Here is a 22,876-nt window from a genome sequence, read left to right on the forward strand (position 1 = left end):
CCGTTTTTGGGTGCTTCTGGGCCCCCTGTTGAGTGTGTGTGAGGTTTCCGCTGTTTTTTTGACCAGAAAAGTGCATTTTCAGCAAGTTGAAAAAATGGAAAAAAACGACATACTAACCCCTTACGTTTTAAAAAAAAAATTCACCCTCAAACTTTGGCATTTTATGCCATTTTTGGGTGCTTCTGGGCCCCCTGTTGAGTGTGAGGTTTCCGCTGTTTTTTTGACCAGAAAAGTGCATTTTCAGCAAGTTGAAAAAATTGAAAAAAACGACATACTAACCCCTTACGTTTTTTTCAAAAATCACAAAATATAAAACTGGCATTTTCTGCCATTTTTGTGCTCTTCTGGGCCCCCTGTTGAGTGTGTGTGAGGTTTCCACTGTTTTTTTGACCAGAAAAGTGCATTTTCAGCAAGTTGAAAAAATTGAAAAAAACGACATACCTTACGTTTTTTTCAAAAATCAACACCCTCAAACTTTGGCATTTTATGCCGTTTTTGGGTGCTTCTGGGCCCCCTGTTGAGTGTGTGTGAGGTTTCCGCTGTTTTTTGACCAGAAAAGTGCATTTTCAGCAAGTTGAAAAAATTGAAAAAAACGACATACTAACCCCTTACGTTTTTTTCAAAAATCACAAAATATAAAACTGGCATTTTCTGCCATTTTTGTGCTCTTCTGGGCCCCCTGTTGAGTGTGTGTGTGAGGTTTCCACTGTTTTTTTGACCAGAAAAGTGCATTTTCAGCAAGTTGAAAAAATTGAAAAAAACGACATACTAACCCCTTACGTTTTTTTCAAAAATCTGAAAATTTAAAACTGGCGTTTTATGCCATTTTTGGGTGCTTCTGGGCCCCCTGTTGAGTGTGTGTGAGGTTTCCGCTGTTTTTTTGACCAGAAATGTGCATTTTCAGCAAGTTGAAAAAATAGAAAAAAACGACATACTAACCCCTTACGTTTTTTTCACAAATCTGAAAATTTAAAACTGGCATTTTATGCCATTTTTGGGTGCTTCTGGGCCCCCTGTTGAGTGTGTGTGAGGTTTCCGCTGTTTTTTTGACCAGAAAAGTGCATTTTCAGCAAGTTGAAAAAATGGAAAAAAACGACATACTAACCCCTTACGTTTTTTTCACAAATCTGAAAATTTAAAACTGGCCTTTTATGCCATTTTTGGGTGCTTCTGGGCCCCCTGTTGAGTGTGTGTGAGGTTTCCGCTGTTTTTTTGACCAGAAAAGTGCATTTTCAGCAAGTTGAAAAAATTGAAAAAAACGACATACTAACCCCTTACGTTTTTTTCAAAAATCAACACCCTCAAAGTTTGGCATTTTATGCCATTTTTGGGTGCTTCTGGGCCCCCTGTTGAGTGTGTGTGAGGTTTCCGCTGTTTTTTGACCAGAAAAGTGGATTTTCGGCAAGTTGAAAAAAATGAAAAAAACGACATACTAACCCCTTACGTTTAAAAAAAAAAAATTCACCCTCAAACTTTGGCATTTTATGCCGTTTTTGGGTGCTTCTGGGCCCCCTGTTGAGTGTGTGTGAGGTTTCCGCTGTTTTTTTTGACCAGAAAAGTGCATTTTCAGCAAGTTGAAAAAATGGAAAAAACGACATACTAACCCCTTACGTTTTTTTCAAAAATCAACACCCTCAAACTTTGGCATTTTATGCCATTTTTGGGTGCTTCTGGGCCCCCTGTTGAGTGTGTGTGAGGTTTCCACTGTTTTTTTGACCAGAAAAGTGCATTTTCAGCAAGTTGAAAAAATTGAAAAAAACGACATACTAACCCCTTACGTTTTTTTCAAAAATCACAAAATATAAAACTGGCATTTTCTGCCATTTTTGTGCTCTTCTGGGCCCCCTGTTGAGTGTGTGTTTGAGGTGTGAGGTTTCCACTGTTTTTTTGACCAGAAAAGTGCATTTTCAGCAAGTTGAAAAAATTGAAAAAAACGACATACTAACCCCTTATGTTTTTTTCAAAAATCTGAAAATTTAAAACTGGCATTTTATGCCATTTTTGGGTGCTTCTGGGCCCCCTGTTGAGTGTGTGTGAGGTTTCCGCTGTTTTTTTGACCAGAAAAGTGCATTTTCAGCAAGTTGAAAAAATTGAAAAAAACGACATACTAACCCCTTACGTTTTTTTCAAAAATCAACACCCTCAAACTTTGGCATTTTATGCCGTTTTTGGGTGCTTCTGGGCCCCCTGTTGAGTGTGTGTGAGGTTTCCGCTGTTTTTTGACCAGAAAAGTGCATTTTCAGCAAGTTGAAAAAATGGAAAAAAACGACATACTAACCCCTTACGTTTTTTTCACAAATCTGAAAATTTAAAACTGGCCTTTTATGCCATTTTTGGGTGCTTCTGGGCCCCCTGTTGAGTGTGTGTGAGGTTTCCGCTGTTTTTTTGACCAGAAAAGTGCATTTTCAGCAAGTTGAAAAAATTGAAAAAAACGACATACTAACCCCTTACGTTTTTTTCAAAAATCAACACCCTCAAAGTTTGGCATTTTATGCCATTTTTGGGTGCTTCTGGGCCCCCTGTTGAGTGTGTGTGAGGTTTCCACTGTTTTTTTGACCAGAAAAGTGCATTTTCAGCAAGTTGAAAAAATTGAAAAAAACGACATACTAACCCCTTACGTTTTTTTCAAAAATCACAAAATATAAAACTGGCATTTTCTGCCATTTTTGTGCTCTTCTGGGCCCCCTGTTGAGTGTGTGTGAGGTTTCCACTGTTTTTTTGACCAGAAAAGTGCATTTTCAGCAAGTTGAAAAAATTGAAAAAAACGACATACTAACCCCTTATGTTTTTTTCAAAAATCTGAAAATTTAAAACTGGCCTTTTATGCCATTTTTGGGTGCTTCTGGGCCCCCTGTTGAGTGTGTGTGAGGTTTCCGCTATTTTTTGACCAGAAAAGTGCATTTTCAGCAAGTTGAAAAAATTGAAAAAAACGACATACTAACCCCTTACGTTTTTTTCAAAAATCAACACCCTCAAAGTTTGGCATTTTATGCCATTTTTGGGTGCTTCTGGGCCCCCTGTTGAGTGTGTGTGAGGTTTCCACTGTTTTTTTGACCAGAAAAGTGCATTTTCAGCAAGTTGAAAAAATTGAAAAAAACGACATACTAACCCCTTACGTTTTTTTCAAAAATCACAAAATATAAAACTGGCATTTTGTGCCATTTTTGTGCTCTTCTGGGCCCCCTGTTGAGTGTGTGTGAGGTTTCCACTGTTTTTTTGACCAGAAAAGTGCATTTTCAGCAAGTTGAAAAAATTGAAAAAAACGACATACTAACCCCTTATGTTTTTTTCAAAAATCTGAAAATTTAAAACTGGCATTTTATGCAATTTTTGGGTGCTTCTGGGCCCCCTGTTGAGTGTGTGTGAGGTTTCCGCTGTTTTTTTTTACCAGAAAAGTGCATTTTCAGCAAGTTGAAAAAATTGAAAAAAACGACATACTAACCCCTTACGTTTTTTTCAAAAATCAACACCCTCAAACTTTGGCATTTTATGCCGTTTTTGGGTGCTTCTGGGCCCCCTGTTGAGTGTGTGTGAGGTTTCCGCTGTTTTTTGACCAGAAAAGTGCATTTTCAGCAAGTTGAAAAAATTGAAAAAAACGACATACTAACCCCTTACGTTTTTTTCAAAAATCACAAAATATAAAACTGGCATTTTCTGCCATTTTTGTGCTCTTCTGGGCCCCCTGTTGAGTGTGTGTGTGAGGTTTCCACTGTTTTTTTGACCAGAAAAGTGCATTTTCAGCAAGTTGAAAAAATTGAAAAAAACGACATACTAACCCCTTACGTTTTTTTCAAAAATCTGAAAATTTAAAACTGGCATTTTATGCCATTTTTGGGTGCTTCTGGGCCCCCTGTTGAGTGTGTGTGAGGTTTCCGCTGTTTTTTGACCAGAAAAGTGGATTTTCGGCAAGTTGAAAAAAATGAAAAAAACGACATACTAACCCCTTACGTTTTTTTCAAAAATCAACACCCTCAAACTTTGGCATTTCATGCCGTTTTTGGGTGCTTCTGGGCCCCCTGTTGAGTGTGTGTGAGGTTTCCGCTGTTTTTTTGACCAGAAAAGTGCATTTTCAGCAAGTTGAAAAAATTGAAAAAAACGACATACTAACCCCTTACGTTTTTTTCAAAAATCACAAAATATAAAACTGGCATTTTCTGCCATTTTTGTGCTCTTCTGGGCCCCCTGTTGAGTGTGTGTGAGGTTTCCACTGTTTTTTTGACCAGAAAAGTGCATTTTCAGCAAGTTGAAAAAATTGAAAAAAAACGACATACTAACCCCTTATGTTTTTTTCAAAAATCTGAAAATTTAAAACTGGCATTTTATGCCATTTTTGGGTGCTTCTGGGCCCCCTGTTGAGTGTGTGTGAGGTTTCCGCTGTTTTTTTGACCAGAAAAGTGCATTTTCAGCAAGTTGAAAAAATTGAAAAAAACGACATACTAACTAACCCCTTACGTTTTTTTCAAAAATCAACACCCTCAAACTTTGGCATTTTATGCCGTTTTTGGGTGCTTCTGGGCCCCCTGTTGAGTGTGTGTGAGGTTTCCGCTGTTTTTTTGACCAGAAATGTGCATTTTCAGCAAGTTGAAAAAATGGAAAAAAACGACATACTAACCCCTTACGTTTTTTTCACAAATCTGAAAATTTAAAACTGGCATTTTATGCCATTTTTGGGTGCTTCTGGGCCCCCTGTTGAGTGTGTGTGAGGTTTCCGCTGTTTTTTTGACCAGAAAAGTGCATTTTCAGCAAGTTGAAAAAATTGAAAAAAACGACATACTAACCCCTTACGTTTTTTTCAAAAATCAACACCCTCAAACTTTGGCATTTTATGCCGTTTTTGGGTGCTTCTGGGCCCCCTGTTGAGTGTGTGTGAGGTTTCCGCCGTTTTTTTGACCAGAAAAGTGCATTTTCAGCAAGTTGAAAAAATTGAAAAAAACGACATACTAACCCCTTACGTTTTTTTCAAAAATCAACACCCTCAAACATTGGCATTTTATGCCATTTTTGTGCTCTTCTGGGCCCCCGGTTGAGTGTGTGTGAGGTTTCCACTGTTTTTTTGACCAGAAAAGTGCATTTTCAGCAAGTTGAAAAAATTGAAAAAAACGACATACCTTACGTTTTTTTCAAAAATCAACACCCTCAAACTTTGGCATTTTATGCCGTTTTTGGGTGCTTCTGGGCCCCCTGTTGAGTGTGTGTGAGGGTTCCGCTGTTTTTTGACCAGAAAAGTGCATTTTCAGCAAGTTGAAAAAATGGAAAAAAACGACATACTAACCCCTTACGTTTTTTTCACAAATCTGAAAATTTAAAACTGGCATTTTATGCCATTTTTGGGTGCTTCTGGGCCCCCTGTTGAGTGTGTGTGAGGTTTCCGCTTTTTTTTTGACCAGAAAAGTGCATTTTCAGCAAGTTGAAAAAATTGAAAAAAACGACATACTAACCCCTTACGTTTTTTTCAAAAATCAACACCCTCAAAGTTTGGCATTTTATGCCATTTTTGGGTGCTTCTGGGCCCCCTGTTGAGTGTGTGTGAGGTTTCCGCTGTTTTTTGACCAGAAAAGTGGATTTTCGGCAAGTTGAAAAAAATGAAAAAAACGACATACTAACCCCTTACGTTTTAAAAAAAAAAATTCACCCTCAAACTTTGGCATTTTATGCCATTTTTGGGTGCTTCTGGGCCCCCTGTTGAGTGTGAGGTTTCCGCTGTTTTTTTGACCAGAAAAGTGCATTTTCAGCAAGTTGAAAAAATTGAAAAAAACGACATACTAACCCCTTACGTTTTTTTCAAAAATCAACACCCTCAAACATTGGCATTTTCTGCCATTTTTGTGCTCTTCTGGGCCCCCTGTTGAGTGTGTGTGAGGTTTCCACTGTTTTTTTGACCAGAAAAGTGCATTTTCAGCAAGTTGAAAAAATTGAAAAAAACGACATACTAACCCCTTACGTTTTTTTCAAAAATCAACACCCTCAAACTTTGGCATTTTATGCCGTTTTTGGGTGCTTCTGGGCCCCCTGTTGAGTGTGTGTGAGGTTTCCGCTGTTTTTTGACCAGAAAAGTGCATTTTCAGCAAGTTGAAAAAATTGAAAAAAACGACATACTAACCCCTTATGTTTTTTTCAAAAATCTGAAAATTTAAAACTGGCATTTTATGCCATTTTTGGGTGCTTCTGGGCCCCCTGTTGAGTGTGTGAGGTTTCCGCTATTTTTTGACCAGAAAAGTGGATTTTCGGCAAGTTGAAAAAAATGAAAAAAACGACATACTAACCCCTTACGTTTTTTTCAAAAATCAACACCCTCAAACATTGGCATTTTATGCCATTTTTGGGTGCTTCTGGGCCCCCTGTTGAGTGTGAGGTTTCCGCTGTTTTTTTGACCAGAAAAGTGCATTTTCAGCAAGTTGAAAAAATTGAAAAAAACGACATACTAACCCCTTACGTTTTTTTCAAAAATCAACACCCTCAAACATTGGCATTTTATGCCGTTTTTGGGTGCTTCTGGGCCCCCTGTTGAGTGTGTGTGAGGTTTCCGCTGTTTTTTGACCAGAAAAGTGCATTTTCAGCAAGTTGAAAAAACAGGAAAAAAAACGATGTTTTTTTTCAAAAATCACCAAATTGAAACTCTGGCATTTTATGCCATTTTTGGATGCTTCTCATGCCCCTGTTTAGTGTCTGACAGGTTTCCCCTGTTTTTATGACCAGAAAAGTACATTAGAAGCAAGTTGAAAAAACAGGAAAAAACTACTTTTTTGTCAAAAATCACCGCCCTCAAACACTGGCATTTTATGCCATTTTTGGATGCTTCTCATGCTCCTTGTTGAGTGTCTGTGAGGTTTCCCCTGTTTTTGTTTTTTTTTTACCAGAAAAGTGCATTAGAAGCAAGTTGAAAAAACAGGAAAAAACGACTTTTTTGTCAAAAATCACCGCCCTCAAACACTGGCATTTTATGCCATTTTTGGATGCTTCTGGGGCCCCTGTTGAGTGTCTGTGAGGTCTGTTTGTTTTTTTCCTTTTGACTTCCTTAAATGGAAATGCTACACAAAAAACGACATTTTTGATCCAAAACAAAAACTAATGCAATGCTTGTGTGTTAAGATTTCAGTTTGGACAATTGTAAATGTTTATGTTTGTCCACCAGATGGCGGTACTTTTCCCCATTCAAAGCATGCAGTTTTTTCTCTTACAGTTTTTGGCGAGGGTAAAATGTGTATGTGGTTAAATACAGTGTGGAGCTTATTGACGTTTAAAAAAACACACAAAAAGGGGCAGAGTTTTCTGGCTTCTTTATTCACTTTTGTTCACACCAGACAGCAGCATGGTGGACAGAGCTACATGCTAACAAGCAACTAGCGGCAGATGACGGAACGACTCATAGGAGCCCCCACCATGGTTTTAAAAAAAGTGTTTATTGAAATGAAGAACTTGCATTTTGGGTGCATTGATGGTGGTTTCGCCCTGTTTGGCCCACTGGGTTCGTGTATTTACAACAAAATGTTGACGTAAAGATTACAAAAAGAGCAAAGCTATAAGTGAAGACTGAATCAGTAACGCTCAACTTCCTCCTTTTCCAGGGTTGTGAGACATCACAGACCCTTTTCAAAGTCTCTTTTTAAACTGTGGCGGTCTCCTTGACCTTCTCAACAATGGTGTCGAACTTTTCACGGATCTGAGTGGCAAGAGGGGAGAAGAGCTCGGTCAGCTCATCGATCTTACCCTCCAGAGAGGTGCGAAGCTCCTCGGCGGTGGCCTCCAGCTGGGTCCTGAGACCTTCGGCTTGGCTCTCCAGCTGCTGGCCCAGACCCACGGCCTGGCTCTGCAGCATGGTGGAGATGTCGGTCAGCTTCTGAGAGGCAGTGTCGCCGGCCTGTTGGACGTAGGGCTGCACGTTCTGTCGGACCGTGTCCAGATTCTGGGAGGTGCGGGACTGTATCTCGCTCAGGTAGGTGGTCACAATGCTGTTTTTGATAAATGGTTAGTTTCCACGTCAAAAACGGAAGCGTTCATTTTTTTAAAAAGCTCAAATCTATCTTACTTGCGGATGTCTTCGGTGTCCTTGGTGAGGCGTTTCCTCAGCTTGTGTGTGTAGGAGCCGATGCGGCCGCGCACGTCACCGGAGTTCTGCTCCACCATGGACTTCAGCTCACCCAGGTACTCGGTACTGCGCTCCTTGGCGTCCAGCATGTCCTTCTGCAGCCTGTTGGCCAGCAGCTGCAGGTCGGTGGTCAGCTGACCGGTGGAGGCGGTGGCATAAGGACTCAGTTTGGCCTGGATGTCGTCTTTGTATGCTGTCAGCTCAGCCATGGTGTCTGTGATCAGGGTGCTGCCAATAAAAGAAATGTCAGACGGTACCACAAATATTTGGAATAATTATGGAATCATTATTATTATATTATTATTATATTATATTATATTCATATATACTATTTTATTGTATTGTATTGTATTTTATTTCATTATTATTGTAAGTAGAACACCTATATATTTCATCCATCCATCTATTTTCTGTATCGCTTTTATGTCATATGCTGGAGCCTATCCCAGCTGTCTTCAAGCGAGAGGCGGGGTACACCCTGGACTGGTCGCCAGCCAATCACAGGGCACATATAGACAAACAACCATTCACACTCACATTCATACCTATGGACAATTTGGAGTCGCCAATTAACCTAGCATGTTTTTGGAATGTGGGAGGAAACCGGAGTACCCGGAGTAAACCCACATACGCATGAACAGCGATACCAAGCAGAGAATCAAACCCAGGTCTAACATTTAGCTAACATTTATTACATTTTAATTTAATTTAATTTAATTTAATTTAATTTAATTTAATTTAATTTAATTTAATTTAATTTAATTTAATTTAATTTAATTTAATTTAATTTAATTTAATTTAAAGAATATTACATTAAACATTTTCACAGTACAAGTCTACATTATCAACATTATTATGTGTTAGTTAATTATGCATTAATATTAATAATAATTACCTAAAAACATAAAATTAAGCCCAAATTGGTGATATATTTTTTTTCTTTTTGGGGTACATGTATTCATGTATCTTGCTATTATAGGCAATTAATTATTTTATTTTATTTTATCATTATTATTGTAAGTAGAACACCTGTATATTTCATCCATCCATCCATTTTCTCTATCGCTTATATGTCATATGCTGGAGCCTATCCCAGCTGTCTTCAGACGAGAGGCGGGGTACACTCTGGACTGGTCGCCACTCAGCCAATCACAGGGCACATATAGACAAACAACCATTCACACTCACATTCATACCTATGGACAATTTGGAGTCGCCAATTAACCTAGCATGTTTTTGGAATGTGGGAGCAAACCGGAGTAAACCGACGCACGCATGAACGGAATCAAACCCAAGTCTAACATTTAGCTAACATTTAACCCCGATTACAACAACCCAATAAAGGTTTGTACACAAAACAAACCACCGCTAATGCTATCAGTGACTTAATACTAGTACTAACCAAGTAGTATTCTTCTATTAGAACTACTAATTTAACCATATTTATGTTAATCAGATTTACTTACTCGAGCTCTCTGTTGAGCTGAGAGGTCTTGATGGTCTGCACCACGCCATCGGCCTTCTGGTTCAGCTCAGAGATGTACTGCCAGAAGCGTTCCACGCCCTCCTCCCAGTTCTTTTGGGTGGCATCGGCCTGGCGCACCACACGGGCGTTGCAGCCTGTGATGGACACCCATACAGTGTGTTAGATATACAGTAATCGATATAGTATGTGTTTATTGCCGCATATAAGACGCATACCAGTGATGACTGCCAGGGCGAGGATGAGAGCTACAGCCTTCATGGTTGTTGCAGTCACGAACACCTGGAAAAAAACAAACAACACATGAATTATTACTTGTTCTGTTTTTCCATAATGTTTCCTCTTCATCTTACCTGAAGTGAAAGAAGTTTGTCCGTGTTTCCTCTGCAGTGGCTCTCACTTTTTATAGGCTCACTGAGGCAGGGGAGGGGTTTCTAGGAGGTGGGCGTGGCTAGCAATCATTGCATCCTGCTGTCTTCTCTCCTTTCCTTCCACGCATATTGTTTATGCAACGTCTGCGTGGACAAAGAAGGTTAAAGGTTGCATGTACAGTAAGGGGTAAAGAAAAATGACAACTTAATAAATAAAATATAGTATTGTTGCAATATAATGATGCATAATAAAATAAACAACTACAAACAGGACCAAAGCATGTCTGTTCAATGAATATTACATGAAAAAATATTTAATTTAATTTAATTTGAGCTGTGTTTAATTTAATTTAATTTAATTTGAGCTATGTTTAATTCAATTTAATTTGAGCTGTGCTTAATTTAATTTCTTTTCATTTGAGCAATGTTTAATTTAATTTAATGAATATTACATTAAACATGTTCACAGTACAAATCTACATTATCAACATTATTATGTGTTAGTTAATTATCCATTAATATTAATAATAATAATTTGAGCTGTGTTTAATTTAACTTAATTTAATTTGAGCTGTGTTTAATTTAACTTAATTTAATTTGAGCTGTTTAATTTAACTTAATTTGAGCTGTGTTTAATTTAACTTAATTTGAGCTGTGTTTAATTTAACTTAATTTGAGCTGTGTTTAATTTAATTTAATTTAATTTAATTTAATTTAATTTAATTTAATTTAATTTAATTTAATTTAATTTAATTTAATTTAATTTAATTTAATTTAATTTAATTTAATTTAATTTAATTTAATTTAATTTAATTTAATTTAATTTAATTTAAAGAATATTACATTAAACATTTTCACAATACAATTCTACATTATCAACATTATTATGTGTTAGTTAATTATGCATTCATAGTAATAATTACCTAAAAACATAACATTAAGCCCAAATTGGTGATATTTTTTTTTCTTTTTGGGGTACATGTATTCATGTACCCCAAAACAATCAGGTTAGAGGACTCCCCCGACGCCAAAAAGGCCAGTTGGAGCTCAGCAGGTGTTAAACCTCCACATTTGATCATCAGCATCACTAAAACAAGTAAGTGTTTTCACGTGAATAGAAACACTCGTAACGGCAGGATGTCAACTTGGTGTCTTTTTTTTTCATGTAAATGATGCTCAGATTCACACCTCCCTCCCCCAGTTGGCACTTTGGGGTCTAAACAGCTTGTTCTGAATTGAAGTAGTTCTACATAGTAGGATAAATACTTCAATTCCTTAGAACACAATGGAAGGGAGTCAGCAAGTTGGGGTTTGCTGTATGTAAAAGGTTTGTGTACATTGTGTACATTTTTCAAGGTACACAGAATATTGTGTACTTGGGCTATAAAGACATGGTAGATTAGACTCTAGTCTTTCATCAGAAAGTTTTTTTCTACCTCATTCTTTAGTAATCAGCAGTAGAACATAGGTAGGTTTCAGCTAAATATCAGGCTTTTTGTGAAAAGATACTTTTCAAGTATAACACAAATATAGCCATATTTTGCCAAAATGTAAACACCACTATAAACACAAATATAACACCATAAACTATTTGCTACACTACACTTTACTACACTCTACTACTACGGACGTGGATGTTTTTTTTATCAGTTTAAAACTACACCAAACATGAGCTCGGCTATTGTGGAGTAGCATCATCACCTCTTTGGGCCTCTCATGAAAAAAAAAAAAGTTTAAAAAATGTATGAATACGTCTTTCGAAAGGAGCAGTGCGGTTGAACGTCTTTGGTAGCGAATAGGTTAAGAATACTCATGTTAACTTTTAGTATTTATTGTACACATGCACTCACTCTACACTTTATTGCGTAAATGTAATGCAGTCCAATCCAAGTGGTGTATTTTAATTTATTTGAATAAAGGTTTTATCAGTTGTACATTGTTTTATAAAAAAAATATTTTTCTTTAGTTGATTAATCCGATGAGGGAAATTATTAATACATTGCTAAAATGTTTTTTTTTTTTTTTTTACAAAGAATTTATTTTAATTGAATTTACTTTTATTTAAGTTACATTTAAGGTGTTGGTGTCATGTGTCCGTGTGTCTATGTGTCGCGGTCCTTGCCCTTTTGAGACTTTGACATGTTTCTGAGCAGGAGCAAAGATTAGTTGAGTGGGTAATTAGTGTGAGGTCATGATAAGACATGATAACCTACTGTAGTACTTTGGGTGGGGGTCAACCATTCTGATGTTTAACTTGCCACTACTTCATGTATTGTAGTGTACTTCTGACTTATTTCTCTATGTTGGTGGACTGGATAGCATGTGTTTTTTTGTTTTGTTTTTTATCATTCAGAGGAAATGAAAGCGTCTTTCACAAGGCCAAAATGCGCACAAACGGGGATGGGGGGGGGGGGTGAGAAAGTCATGACAGTAAAATGCCTGACAAAGTTAAATGAAGACAAAAACAAAGCATGACAGGACGGAGTGTGTACAAAGGCTCGTCTGAGCTAACGTGATTTTTTTTTTTGGATGACGTTACCACCACAGTCCGAGTCAGCGAGGTTACTGCCGTTTAAAAGTACGTCATTTGAAATCTCAGCTAGATTTGTGTCGCTACTTATAAAGTTAAATCAAACTAAAACAAAACAAAAATACTCACAAGATGGGGAAAAAAACCCCACAAAGGTCACCAAGTAGTTTTTCATGTGACTTCACAAGGCTTGTTTAGTTTTGGTGTCTTGGGGCGTGAGGCGGGGTACACCCTGGACTGGTCGCCAGCCAATCACAGGGCACATATAGACAAACAACCATTCACACTCACATTCATACATACGGACAATTTGGAGTCGCCAATTAACCTAGCATGTTTTTGGAATGTGGGAGGTTCCTTCAATAAATACTCTAATTCTTCTGAAGGGGTATTTTCTACAAAAAGTCTTTTTTTTTTTTTGGACCAGCCAGGACACCTCTCATAATGTAACTGTAGCCTTAACTGCAAGGGAAGCTTTTTTGCGATACAGCAGCTTGGATAAACTCTGTACAGTAGGGCGTTTATTTTTATCTTGCTCACTGGGATAATGTTGTTCCGAAAGCAGCTGGAGGCGGGACAAAGGAATGTTGTTTGCTGCTGTGTGGCACAGCGTGGGAGCAATCAGGCACGCCGGCTAAGCCAGCAGGGATTGGCACTAAATAGACCCGAGAAAGGTGCAAACAGGATGTTTCATCAACGTTCTATACGGGGGAAGAACACGTCCAGTCCAGTCCTTCGTGATGAGGCAAGACTCTTTGCTCTGACACAACCCCTATGTACTTTTTTTTTTTTTTTTTTAAGTTTGTGCTTCAAGAAAGTTGTCAGCTTGCAAATAGGAACAGAAAGGCCCAATTACATACATCTTGTAAAATAGTGGTAAAAAAAATGAATGAATGAATGAATGAATGTAAATGAGCCTTCCTGCTACTCTTTGCTCACTAGGTGGCAATCATGAGTAAAGTCTTGCTTGTGTTGCTGTCAACAACAAAGAACAAAGAACAACAAAGGACTATCGTAAAATTCCAAAAGGTTGTAAAAATTGTTATTTGTACAAAAGTCAGAAAAGTCAATTCAGGAAATCGCATAAGACTTTGGCACAGAGTTACCCGAAATGTGACCCGCAGAATACCGCAAAATATCGCAAAATATCGCAAAATATCGCAAAATATCGCAAAATATCGCAAAATACAAAAGTAATCTGAATAAAGTTAAAATATTAAAATGAACAAAATAAGAAATAAAAAAATTAAAAATATGAAAATAACCGAATAAACCATGGTGTACCCCCCCCACCCACCACCACCCAAAGACAGCTAGGACAGGCTTCAGCGTGAATAAATATTATGGCAATTAAGTCAAAATATTATGCGAATAAAGTCATAATATTACAAAAATAAACTTTCTGAAAATTATTTAAGAAGAAAATTGAAATATTAGACTAATAATCGCAATTCTGTTCTTGAAATCTATATTTTACTGATTGTAAAAGTACCAGATGGAGGGGTAGGATTTAATAAGCTTTGCTTCTTCTTACTTTAGCATAATGAAAGGAACAAATGTGGGGGAAAAAGGAAGGGTTTGGCTGGTATTTGTTGAATGTACGGCAACGTTGGAAGATTTTTCACAGTGATATATATTTTGACAAAAACCTAGTTATCTTGATCAATCAACTACAATGTATCATTATGTCATTGTATGGTCATATCACCTCGTACTTCGTACTAAAACTATATTAGGAAAGCAGGAAGTGAACAAATGTAACAGTTACTGATTATAAAAGTACCAAATGGAGGGGTGGGATTTAATAAGCTTTGCTTCTTCCTACTCCTTTTGGACATGTGGAACTGTGAACTGATTATGTGATGCATTCAATTGTAATCTGATGCATGTTCAAATGAAAACCATTACCATTACCATATATAACTTCTTAGCCTATGTACAAATGCCGCTTTAAAACATACAATAAGTGGTGCTCGCATCCTTTCATTTTTCCGTATGTGACCCTCAACACCTCAAAAGTTTAGTCACTCCTGCTTCAGCTTTTGTTCAACTATCACAAAAGAGTTGACTCTGCTTGTGTTTTGGGCTTTTCTGTTGGCATTTCTTTCAACTTGGATGTTTACGTTAGCTGCTCAATACCTAATCACCACATGTCGCACATCAAAAGGAAAATTGGGGGTTGGTTTAGGGTGTTAGAGGTCTGGCAAGGACTTGAGTCCCTGTGATTGTTGGGTTGAAGTGGCCACACTATCACTTTGGGAGTGGGGGGGGGGGGTGGTTACCATTCAAAAACATGACCACATACAGTAGATTACAATTTTTGTTTGTTAGCAGGCTGCTTCCTGTTTTTTTTTATAGACTGTACCATTAACACTAAATAAAAAGACGCAACGAATTAAGAAGTCAGAAGTCAGATTGTTTTTTGTTTTTTTTTGAGTCTTTATTTAAATAGTGATGGAAGACTGCTTGGTGGTCACAGACCAAAAACTGGGTACTACTGTAAATGTTGCCATGAACACCAGTAAATACTGATGGGAAAGTGTCCCCCCCTTGTTGACAAACTAGGAGAATCTTATACTCATGTTTCAGTTTGTAGCTGACTTAGTTGGTTTTGACGAAGGACTCATAGAGAGCAATCAGACGTGCCTGGAGGTCCTGGGCGTAGGGGTCCAGGGTCTCCCTCAACTCGCCGACGTAAGGGGTGGCAAGGTCTTTCACCTGCTGGGCTCTCTGCATCAGCTCCATCTGGACCTTCTCAGCCAGGGGGGTCACACTCTCCTTGAAGGTCAGCAGGTGCTGGTCCACCTTCTGCTTCAGGTCGTCGGTGTGGGGTCCGAGCTGAGCCTGCAGATCAGCCACGCTCTGTTCCAGGTTGGTCTTCAGCTCTTCGCTCCTCTTCAACAGCTCGGTCTTCAGGGTCTCGGCATCCATGGTGAGGATTTGGTTGAGCTCGGTCTGGAGCTGCTCCACCCTCTGCTGGACCTGGACTCTCATGTTGTCGGTGTAGGGCTCCAGACGACCGCGCATGGTGCTCAGCTCCACGGCGACACGCTCTTTCAGGAGGTCGGCCTCAGTGCTCACTTTGGCGATCATTTCCTTAGCGACGGGGGGCAGCTGGTCGTGCAGGGTGACGGCGTACTGGTTGGCTGCGTTGGTACCATCGGCAAGACGAGCGCTGCAGGGGAAGGAGACGGGACCGTAAGGGGACACATTCCTTACTCTTTAAATGACGTCCCGAGCGTGCCGAACCTCATGTCCTGTCCGAACTGAGACTTCTTGATCATTTGGAGGGTGTCTTCAGCGGTCTGGGTGGCCTTGGCCACGTACTCCCAGAAGGCATCAGTCAGGACCTCCAGCTGAGGCTTGGGGGCATCAGCGTGGAAGAGATTGGCATTGCAGCCTGACGCATGAAGATGACATCAGAAGTGGCAATGTTACCAAAAAAAATGATGAAAAATTTGCCACAAAAGTGGTAATGGTTTACAATTGATTACAATTGAATGCATCACATAATCAGTTCACAGTTCCACATGTCCGAAAGGAGTAGGAAGAAGCAAAGCTTATTAAATCCTACCCCTCCATCTGGTACTTTTACAATCAGTAACTGTTACATTTGTTCACTTCCTGCTTTCCTAATATAGTTTAAGTTTTTGTATTTTATTTTATTTTTGTCATGTACCGAAGTACGAGGTGATATGACCATCCAATGACATAATGGGTACCATAGTAAGTGTCAATATAGTGATATGTATAGCACATCATGACTGGTTCAAGACTCTTCATCCTTGTATTTAGCAAACATCAACTGCTTGTATTGTTTCTTGAATTGGCTCATCGTTGTGCATTGTTTGAGGGTCTTACTCAATCCATTGAGAAGTATTGGATGACATTTTTAACTAATTGGTTATTTTTAGCCTTATGCATTATTTTAGCTGTTTGAAGATGAACTATATCAGCAAGTTTACGTATTTGTGATTTTAGAGGGTATTATAAGGAGTTAGTATGTTCTCTGTAGGCGGCATTATGAATTATCCTTACTGGCCTTTTTTGGTCTATGTGTCTTTGGTGTTGCTCTTAGGCTGTCTGAGATGGAACTGATTTCATTGAAAAATGTGGAATTGAACTAATGATGACTTTTAGCACTTTTAGACTTTACACAAAACAATGTGTTCCCAGTAGGGATTACTAAAAGTACTCCAGCATCAAGGGACATTTCCAGTACAAAAAATATGTGTGTCATTGACTCACCAGTGAAGACGGCCAAAACCAGCACAGCAAGGACCTTCATGGTTGTTGGATCTATATATATATATTTTTAAAAGAAGACAAGCGAGTTAGTGAGTGCATTTAGCAAGCAAAAAAAAAAAAAAAAAGTTTTGTCTTACCTGTGAGAGTATCTGCGAGTGAACTCTGCAGTGCTACTGCTCAACTGATGCTCTCCTGCTGCTTTTATAGCAAAGCGGACGGTAATGATCCCAAAGTCCAGGTGCCTCTTGCCTCGCTGTCACTCAGCCCCGCTATCTTCATTGATGTCCTCGGCACACACACGTACGAAGGTGTGATGTAGCCATCACATATATAATCACTGCAGTAGAAATTATTTATTTGACGTATGATTCGGTCCATTTTTACTTGAAATTGATTTTTCTTTCATGTCAAGTCACACTATGCCAGGTAGCCTAGCCAGAAAAAATGCATACATTCTTTTTCTGGGTCAAAGTTCCAATGACGGTCCCAATGAGTCAGTCAGCCCAAAGGTCAGCACACTGCGCCACCGTCAGAGGAACATCTGTGACATCAACACATTGTTTCCTAATTAAAACCCGTACAGCAAACGATTCTCCTTCTTGGTGTCCGATAGGGACACGGACAGAAGACGAGTGAAGCATGATCGCTGCTTCGCTATGAAACTAATATTAGCGTTCCAAGATTCTGAGACGAAATCCAGTAGATATGTTCGACAGTCGAATGTCTTTTGGGATTTGGACTTTTTGTTGATCAGTGCTTGCGTTTTCCCGGGTTTTGGTCAAGGGAAGTTAGTTGGGACATCTGATGGTAGAAGCACCTTCCGGAAAATACACATTGGGTCCCCAAATTTTCCTTTTTCCATTAAAACAGCCTCACAATGTGCCGAATAAAAAACCAAAGAATCTGACATGGCAAATGGCATCTTTTGGATGCTTACTCCGTCTCCTTGAATGTTACAGCAAAAGCCTGCCACCCAGTAAGTGGTACAATATCAAAAAATATAGACCAACAACCCAAAAAAAACCCAAATGTGTTGTGTTTATTGCTAGTTCTGGAAAAGACGGTTCTTGACACACCAAAACAAGACGAAAAAATAAAATAAAATAAAAAAATAAACAAAAAAAACTTAAACTCTATTATGGAAAGCAGGAAGTGAACAAATGTAACAGTTACTGATTGTAAAAGTACCAGATGGAGGGGTAGGATTTAATAAGCTTTGCTTCTTCCTACTCCTTTTGGACATGTGGAACTGTGAACTGATTATGTGATGCACTCAATTGTAATCTGATGCATGTCCTAATGAAATAAAACCATTACCAAAACAATGTAAATATATCACCATTTCAGCACATATGCAACACAAATATGCCTTTAAGTGTTATTTACATTAGATTAACATGACAACTTGAGTTTTTTGTTTTGTTTTACAGTAGTTTGATGACGGAAGTGACATGAATTATTTTATTTTACAGTTAAAACCCTTGTATGATGATACAATATTAAATATGACCTAAAATGTAACCTGTAGAGAAAATACTTTGTTGGCCACACACTATTTCTTCTTACACTGTGCTAGTCTAATTTGGTGTATTTCATATAGTATACATATAGCATATGTATATTTAGACTTAGCATATAGCATATTGTACTATGACAATTCCAAAGACAGTAAGACCCGCTTGTCTCGACCCTGTTTCAAAGTCCAGCGGTACCATCATAGCGCTGTTATCTTCCATTATCTGGCCGCCATTTACTGCCGAACATGAAGAAATGGGCGCTATATCTTAAGTACTTTTTTTTTTTTTTTACAGAAGTCCAATCTTTGCTTTTAGATAGAAAGAGGAAAAAGCTACTGTCATTCGCTAAAGTGACTTATTCCAAAAGGTGGCTAAGCATGGGTTGTGCATTATAACCGCAATGATCATGTGACCTATTTGTGACAACATGGCAAGGACTCCTGGACTTTGCCTCCTGGAGTACAACTGTCATGAATGCTCAGTATATATGCACACAGACGTTCAGCAGCCAAACACACTCACACACATACACTGTTGACCAACAACGAGCAGGTGAGGATTTTGCACCCCCAACCCCCTCAAAAGAACGTTCATACTAACAATTATGTTGACTTTTCCAGCAAGACGCAATCATGAGGATCTTTGTGGTGCTTGCTTTAGCTGTGTTCTCTGGTAAGTCTCAACCTCCATAACCCGTTGATGTCTTTAAAAAAAAAAAAGAATAATAGAAATCAAACCTCTCCATGCTTCAGGCTGCAATGCCAACCTCTTCTACGCGGACGCTCCCAAGCCTCAGATGGAGGTTCTGACCGATGCCTTCTGGGACTACATCGCCAAGGCCACCCAGACAGCCGACGACACCCTGCAGATGATGAGAAAGTCACAGTTTGGAGAGGAAGTCAAGTAAGCATTGATAAAAACAATGTTACAGTCTCAGTACACTATATTGATATTATTGTTTTGCTACATTTTTGAGCATTATTGAATGTCTATTTACTGTCTCTGGTTCTACCATATCTTACTTACATATTGTATGGAAATATGGGGTAATAACTATAAAAGCAATCTTCACTCGCTAAATGTACTGCAAAAAAGGTCGGTAAGGATAATTCATAATGCCGCCTACAGAGAACATACTAACTCCTTATTTCTAATACCACAAATACTTAAACCTGCTGATATAGTTCATCTTCAAACAGGTAAAATAATGCATAAGGCTAAAAATAACCAATTACCTAAAAATGTCATCCAATACTTCTCTACAAGAGAGGAGAAATATGATCTCAGGGAAGAACTACATTTGAAACACTTATATGCTAGCACTATGTTAAAAAGCCATAGCATTTCAGTATGTGGAATCAAACTATGGAATGGATTGAGTAAGACCCTCAAACAATGCACAACGATGAGCCAATTCAAGAAACAATACAAGCAGTTGATGTTTGCTAAATACAAGGATGAAGAGTCTTGAACCAGTCATGATGTGCTATACATATCACTATATTGACACTTACTATGGTACCCATTATGTCATTGGATGGTCATATCACCTCATACTTCATACTAAAAATTAAATAAACAAACTATATTAGGAAAGCAGGAAGTGAACAAATGTAACAGTTACTGATTGTAAAAGTACCAGATGGAGGGGTAGGATTTAATAAGCTTTGCTTCTTCCTACTCCTTTTGGACATGTTCAACTGTGAACTGGTTATGTGATGCATTCAATTGTAATCTGATGCATGTTCAAATGAAATAAAACTATTACCATTATTGTAAATGTACTATCAAAATGGAGACTTGATCTATTAAAAACATGTTTTTTTACAGTGTAATGTTAATCTCGGGATGCAGCAATCAGGGTTTTATGCTGCCGATTCCAATACCGGTCATGCATGAGCAAAATCGGCCGACACCGATCACAGATGAAATGTAAATAAATAAAAAAAATCTAAGTTGGCCTGTAGTGCCAAGGGGAGAAGGGGGAAAGGTTAGGACAATTCCAAGCCGTAAAAAGACGTAATTATTAAGTAATAAAGGGGCGGGGCAGGTGTGGGGCGTGGGACAATGTAATTTTTTTGTTTTTCCAAGGTGGCCAGATTTCCTGGCTGCACCTCTGCTATGGAATTTTTCATGGAAATCATCCGATTGATTGGTGGCCGATCAACCGGGGCATCTCTACATTCTCTTTTGATGGACTAATGGCATCTCATTGATCCACCTTGTAGCGCTCGTCTGGCGGAGAGTGCCGACATGGCTAGCAAGTACGTGAGCAACCTGAAGGAGAAGCTTCCCACGGCAGCCCACAGCCTGATGACCAAGATCAGCTCCGAGGCCGATATCTTGAGGAACGTGCTGAGCCAGGAGCTGAGCTCTGTCAGACAGAAGCTGGAGCCCTACACCGAGGAGATGAAAGTCCAGATCCAGCAGAGAGTGGAGCAGCTCAAGCAGGAACTCGCCCCCTACGCCGACACCCTGGATTCGGACGCCCTGAGAGCGATCCTCATGCAGAGGAGCGAGGAGTTGAAGGCCAGCCTGGATTTGAGCGTCAGGCAGCTGCAAAACCAGCTGGGACCCTACACCGATGACTTGAGGGAGAAGGTGGACCAGCACATGGTCAACTTCCAAGACAGCATCACCCCCATGGCCAATAACTTCCAGCAGGAGTTGAGCCAGACAGCCCATCTGGTGCAACAAATGGTGGCCCCCTATGCTGAAGACCTGAAAGAAAAGCTCGACCCGCTGGCCCAGGACCTCCAGGAAAAGCTTATGGCCCTTTACCAGTCCTTTGCCCGTGGAATCTAAACATCAACCAAAAGTTGGGAATGTGGAATCTCATCAAATAAATACCCGAATTGTACACAATGTAATATTGTATATGTATATTGCTAAGCTCAATTACTCAACTATTTATTGTTTGTACTGCTATTTAAACAGTAATAAACACAATCCTCATCAAACAAAAATGTCACACAGCTCTATTCTTTTCTATTAATATTTCAATTTCTATGGTTATCATCACACTATCAGAAGCAACTATGAATAACTTTTAGAAATAATTTAAATACAAAAAAAGGTTGTGAGTTTTCTCTGAGAGGTAAGTCTTATTATTTTGACTCCGCTTGCCTCGTCCTGACATGTTGTGCACTACACAACAGTTCCTCTTGTTCCTCCCGTGGGCCCCACATTGTTGATTTCATCCAACATGTCACGGCTCGCCGACAATCCACATGCATCACTCTGTGTCGGCACGCAGAGGCCGAAACGTCAGCAACACCAATGACCAGTACGTCTATAATTACGGATTTGTGTCAAAAGCTCAGCCTACAATTTGCAATAACAGTTAGTCTTGTTGTGATGTTGTGTGCGTCCAACGTGGAAGGTCAGAGTCCAATGACACTCCTGCACATAAAGGATTCCTGCTCCTTGAAGGTTCTTTATCTTATTCTGGCTCTAACTCACTAGCTGTTACACTTCAGAATAGCAAATGGTAATGGTAACAGTTGTAATTAATTTCAACATGCATCAGATTACAATTGAATGCATCACATAATCAGTTCACAGTTCCACATGTCCAAAAGGAGTAGGAAGAAGCAAAGCTTATTAAATCCTACCCCTCCATCTGGTACTTTTACAATCAGTAACTGTTACATTTGTTCACTTCCTGCTTTCCTAATATTTTTTTTTCATTTTATTTTATTTTTGTGACGTACCGAAGTGCAAGGTGATATGACCATCCAATGACATAATGGGTACCATAGTAAGTGTCAATATAGTGATATGTATAGCACATCATGACTGGTTCAAGACTCTTCATCCTTGTATTTAGCAAACATCAACTGCTTGTATTGTTTCTTGAATTGGCTCAGGCTTGAATCATTAACTGTTGCATTTGTTCACTTCCTGCTTTCCATAATATAGTTTAAGGGTTTTTTTTATTTTTCTTGATTAATCAACTACAATGTATCATTGTATCATTATGTAATTGTATGGTCACATCACCTCGTACTTTGGTACATGACAAAAAAAAAAAACTATTAGGAAAGCAGGAAGTGAACAAATGTAACAGTTACTGATTGTAAAAGTACCAGATGGAGGGGTAGGATTTAATAAGCTTTGCTTCTTCCTACTCCTTTTGGACATGTGGAACTGTGAACTGATTATGTGATGCATTCAATTGTAATCTGATGCATGCTCAAATGAAATAAAACCATTACCATAAATATAGTAAATTGAAATAAGAAATCTTGACGAAATCTTGTAAAGTTATATAATTTCATAGATAATAAATGTAAAATTAAGTTTATGGTCTGGGACATTGTTGTTTTTTGGACCGATTTGACCTTAATGGCATATAAGGCTACAAAAACATCATGGGATTGTGGTTCGTGGCTCAGGGTGGGTTAGGGTTGTGGGGACGGGGTTTGGATTACGGCTTAGAATTGGGGTCAGTGTTAGGACTGGGTGAAGAGGTCAGAGGTTTGGGTCACCTTAGTGTAGGTTAGGAGTTATAGTTATAGCTCAGTTGTAAGGGATTAGAGTAGAGGAGTTCCAACAGAGTTCAAATAGGGGGGGGCAGGGTTTGGGTTTGTAAAGGCCACATTTTGTACTTTCCTGATAAATTGTAAGGCGTGATTCCAA

General features: G+C 38.8%; 3 protein-coding genes across 5 annotated transcripts; 1 reads left to right on the forward strand and 2 right to left on the reverse strand.

The window, feature by feature from the left end:
• Positions 1 to 7,260: 7,260 nt before the first annotated feature.
• On the reverse strand, positions 7,261 to 9,998 carry apoeb (apolipoprotein Eb). Of its 2 annotated transcripts, XM_058053193.1 has the most exons (5): positions 9,923 to 9,998; positions 9,788 to 9,851; positions 9,553 to 9,706; positions 8,027 to 8,314; positions 7,261 to 7,949 (listed from the first exon to the last, which is right to left on the reverse strand). In XM_058053193.1, the coding sequence occupies exons 2-5, from the start codon at positions 9,828 to 9,830 to the stop codon at positions 7,604 to 7,606; spliced, it is 831 nt and encodes a 276-aa protein (XP_057909176.1). In that variant the 5' UTR covers positions 9,831 to 9,851; positions 9,923 to 9,998; the 3' UTR covers positions 7,261 to 7,603. The 2 variants fall into 2 exon arrangements, with proteins under 2 accessions (XP_057909176.1, XP_057909175.1); XM_058053192.1 differs by having other exon boundaries at positions 9,788 to 9,932.
• Positions 9,999 to 14,914: 4,916 nt separating this feature from the next.
• On the reverse strand, positions 14,915 to 17,269 carry LOC131105381 (apolipoprotein Eb-like). 2 transcript variants are annotated; one of them, XM_058053429.1, is made up of 5 exons: positions 17,171 to 17,228; positions 16,856 to 17,055; positions 16,719 to 16,769; positions 15,720 to 15,870; positions 14,915 to 15,645 (listed from the first exon to the last, which is right to left on the reverse strand). In XM_058053429.1, the coding sequence occupies exons 3-5, from the start codon at positions 16,756 to 16,758 to the stop codon at positions 15,072 to 15,074; spliced, it is 765 nt and encodes a 254-aa protein (XP_057909412.1). In that variant the 5' UTR covers positions 16,759 to 16,769; positions 16,856 to 17,055; positions 17,171 to 17,228; the 3' UTR covers positions 14,915 to 15,071. The 2 variants fall into 2 exon arrangements, with proteins under 2 accessions (XP_057909412.1, XP_057909410.1); XM_058053427.1 differs by having other exon boundaries at positions 16,856 to 17,269.
• A 1,405-nt stretch (positions 17,270 to 18,674) lies between these two features.
• On the forward strand, positions 18,675 to 21,206 carry LOC131105342 (apolipoprotein A-IV-like). The gene is made up of 4 exons (XM_058053359.1): positions 18,675 to 18,787; positions 18,856 to 18,907; positions 18,988 to 19,138; positions 20,464 to 21,206. Exons 1-4 carry the CDS (start codon positions 18,710 to 18,712, stop codon positions 21,038 to 21,040), a joined length of 858 nt encoding a protein of 285 aa, XP_057909342.1. The 5' UTR covers positions 18,675 to 18,709; the 3' UTR covers positions 21,041 to 21,206.
• Positions 21,207 to 22,876: the final 1,670 nt, after the last annotated feature.

Source organism: Doryrhamphus excisus, chromosome 17 (genome assembly GCF_030265055.1).
Source record: "Doryrhamphus excisus isolate RoL2022-K1 chromosome 17, RoL_Dexc_1.0, whole genome shotgun sequence".
In the NCBI taxonomy this organism is placed as follows: Eukaryota; Metazoa; Chordata; class Actinopteri; order Syngnathiformes; family Syngnathidae; genus Doryrhamphus; species Doryrhamphus excisus.

Excerpts from the sequence above, each read along its gene's own strand:
- LOC131105381 (XM_058053427.1), bottom strand. The coding sequence starts at position 16,758 with ATGAAGGTCCTTGCTGTGCTGGTTTTGGCCGTCTTCACTG. Across the intron at positions 15,871-16,718 it reads GGTTTTGGCCGTCTTCACTG|GCTGCAATGCCAATCTCTTC; the intron begins GTGAGTCAATGA and ends TTCATGCGTCAG. Across the intron at positions 15,646-15,719 it reads CAGTTCGGACAGGACATGAG|CGCTCGTCTTGCCGATGGTA; the intron begins GTTCGGCACGCT and ends CTTCCCCTGCAG.
- apoeb (XM_058053192.1), bottom strand. The coding sequence starts at position 9,917 with ATGAAGAGGAAACATTATGGAAAAACAGAACAAGTAATAATTCATGTG. Across the intron at positions 9,707-9,787 it reads CGCCCTGGCAGTCATCACTG|GCTGCAACGCCCGTGTGGTG; the intron begins GTATGCGTCTTA and ends TGTCCATCACAG. Across the intron at positions 8,315-9,552 it reads CAGCTCAACAGAGAGCTCGA|CACCCTGATCACAGACACCA; the intron begins GTAAGTAAATCT and ends TTTTATTGGCAG.
- LOC131105342 (XM_058053359.1), top strand. The coding sequence starts at position 18,710 with ATGCTCAGTATATATGCACACAGACGTTCAGCAGCCAAACACACTCAC. Across the intron at positions 18,908-18,987 it reads TGCTTTAGCTGTGTTCTCTG|GCTGCAATGCCAACCTCTTC; the intron begins GTAAGTCTCAAC and ends TCCATGCTTCAG. Across the intron at positions 19,139-20,463 it reads CAGTTTGGAGAGGAAGTCAA|CGCTCGTCTGGCGGAGAGTG; the intron begins GTAAGCATTGAT and ends TCCACCTTGTAG.